This window comes from Pangasianodon hypophthalmus, chromosome 5 (genome assembly GCF_027358585.1).
Source record: "Pangasianodon hypophthalmus isolate fPanHyp1 chromosome 5, fPanHyp1.pri, whole genome shotgun sequence".
Classification (NCBI taxonomy): Eukaryota; Metazoa; Chordata; class Actinopteri; order Siluriformes; family Pangasiidae; genus Pangasianodon; species Pangasianodon hypophthalmus.
The window spans coordinates 31,223,315-31,225,814 of NC_069714.1; the positions used below are offsets into that span (position 1 = coordinate 31,223,315).

At 36.2% G+C, this 2,500-nt stretch overlaps 1 protein-coding gene across 2 annotated transcripts in view; it reads left to right on the plus strand.

Moving 5' to 3' along the window:
- gmppaa (GDP-mannose pyrophosphorylase Aa) overlaps positions 1 to 2,500 on the plus strand; it is a 16,357-nt gene that overhangs the window by 8,653 nt on the left and 5,204 nt on the right. For both annotated transcript variants that reach the window (XM_053234546.1, XM_053234547.1), the window contains 2 exons: positions 59 to 193; positions 1,534 to 1,631. In XM_053234546.1, the coding sequence (XP_053090521.1) occupies positions 59 to 193; positions 1,534 to 1,631 (233 nt within the window). The remainder of the gene's footprint in view (positions 1 to 58; positions 194 to 1,533; positions 1,632 to 2,500) is intronic.

Consider the following 2,500-nt stretch of genomic DNA (forward strand, 5'->3'; position numbering starts at 1 on the left):
AGTAATGAGTGTATAATATGTGTTTGTGTGTGTGTGTGTGTGTGTGTGTGTGTTGCAGAGATGAGCAGTGTAACGGCTGGCAGAGAGCCGAGGTGATACGTCTGGAGCAGGATATTTTCACGGCTCTGGCGGCTCAGGAGAAACTCTACGTGTACAAAACAGACCGATTCTGGAGTCAGATTAAATCTGCAGGGTGAGACCATCATCATCATCATCATCATCAGTTTTATTATATACAGTCAGGTGAACAGTGACACGTTTTTGGTAACTGTGTCTCTGTACTCCACCACCATGGATTTGAAATGAAGCAATCAAGATGTGACTGAAGCGTAGACTTTCAGATTAATTCAAGGGGTTTAACAAAAATCTTGCATTAACCGTTTAGGAATTACAGCCATTTTTTACAGAGTTCCTCCATTTTCACAGGCTCAAAAGTAACTGGATAAACTAATATAATCATAAATATTAGGATTATTTTTATTACTTGGAGGTAAATCCTTTGCAGTCAATGACTGCCTGAAGTCTGGACCCCATGGACATCACCAAATGCTGAGTTTAGGAATTACAGCCATTTTTTACAGAGTCCCTCCATTTTCACAGGCTCAAAGGTAATTGGACAATTGCCTGCAGTTTCATGGCCAGCTGTGGCCTGTTTCCTCGTTATTTCATGACAAGTTAAGGAGATAAGAGATCTGGAGTTGAATTTGCATTTGGTAGCTGTTCATGGGAACTCTCAGTGCAGTCCAAAGAGGTGTTGATGCAAGTGAAGCAGGCCATCATTAGACTGAAAAACCAAAACAGACCTATCAGAGAGATAGCAGAAACTTTAGGAGAGCCAAATCAACAATTTGGTACATTGTTAAAAAGAAGGAAAGCACTGGTGAGCTCAGCATCACTAAAACGCCTGGAAGACCACGGAAAACACCTCAAGTGGATGATCGCAGAATTTTTGAAGAAAAACCCCTTCACAACATCTTGTCAGGAACACTCTGGAGGAGGTAGGCGTATCATTGTCAAAGTCTACCATCAAGAGACACCTTCATGAATGTGAATACAGACGGTTTACCTCAAGATGCTGTAACAGATTGAGCGTGTTGTGGCTCAACAGTTAACCAGCGAATTCAAGACACTGTTAAGTTGCTGATCAAAGAGACATTATATTTCTCACAGGTGCTCAGAAACAAACAAACAATTCAGTACCAACAACAAAAATATACCATTTGAGCCTCAAAACCCTCAAAGGAAAACGATGTCCACAGGTAATATATTCCAAGCAAGTTAGAGAGGCAATTTGCTTCATTATTATCATTCTAATAATGAGTGTGGAAGCCATTTTGTTAAATTAAAAAGATACAGACAGTGCCATTATATAGTATTATGCAATTATATAGAACAATACATACTATAGTATTGTTCCTTTGTTATCATACTCTTTTTTTTTTTTTTTTTTTTTTTTTTTTAAATTTATTTATTTATTTATTTTTAAACCTTTTGAACACGAATGCTGATCATTTTTTGTCTCTTGTTTTTCAGATCAGCTATCTACGCCAGTCGGCTGTATCTAAACCAGTACCATAAGACCCATCCTGAGAGACTGGCCACTAATAAGGACGGAGGACCGAAAATAATCGGTAATTATTTTACTGCTGGAGTTCACACACAGTTCAGTTCAGTTTCATGATACTGATTTAAAACTAATCCATTTTTAATGCTCCAGTTGGACAATATGCAACTAAGCGGAACCTACGTGTGGATTTAATATATATATTCGGTCATGTACTTGTTTTCAGTTGTTTACTTTTTTGTTTACTTTTATCCGAACAGGTTGCTTAATGATTCTATAACCCTCGATGCGCTGCTTAATAATTTAAAAAACTATTTATTTTCTTTCCTGTCCTTCCTTTTTTTCCTGTTTTGGTTTAGGAACTTTATAAGGAATGAATAATTTTGTGGGTATAATAAATTTTATCTTCATATTCCTCAAAAAAAAAAAAAACAGGATGGAAGCAATATTATACACCAATTTCTCAGAAAAAATCGTACTAAACTGTACCTTTGGGTTGGTAACTTCAAGGGTGATTCTATTGTACCTTTACTATAAATCTTTCACCTGGAATCGTGGATATAGTTGACTTTTAAAATGATTTAAGACACATAAATGGATGTTAATTAGGAATTTAAAGGTACAATACAGAGGGAAAAGTTGCAAAAAGTTGTAACTTTTAACTTGTAACTTTTTGAGAGTGTATCCTGTGTTTCTTCGTTTACTTTACAGAACGTAAAGTGTACTTCCTTTTAAAAGAGGGAAATGGGAATAAATGGTTGATAGATGATGTATCTTTATATAACCTTATGCCTTGTGACAAACAAGAAGAGAAAGAAAAATAAAGAAAAAGGAAATGCACACACCCACACACACACACATATAAACATGTATACACACACACACACATGTATATACATTGATGCAGGTTGGAAGAAAAGCACCAGTTAATGCCCA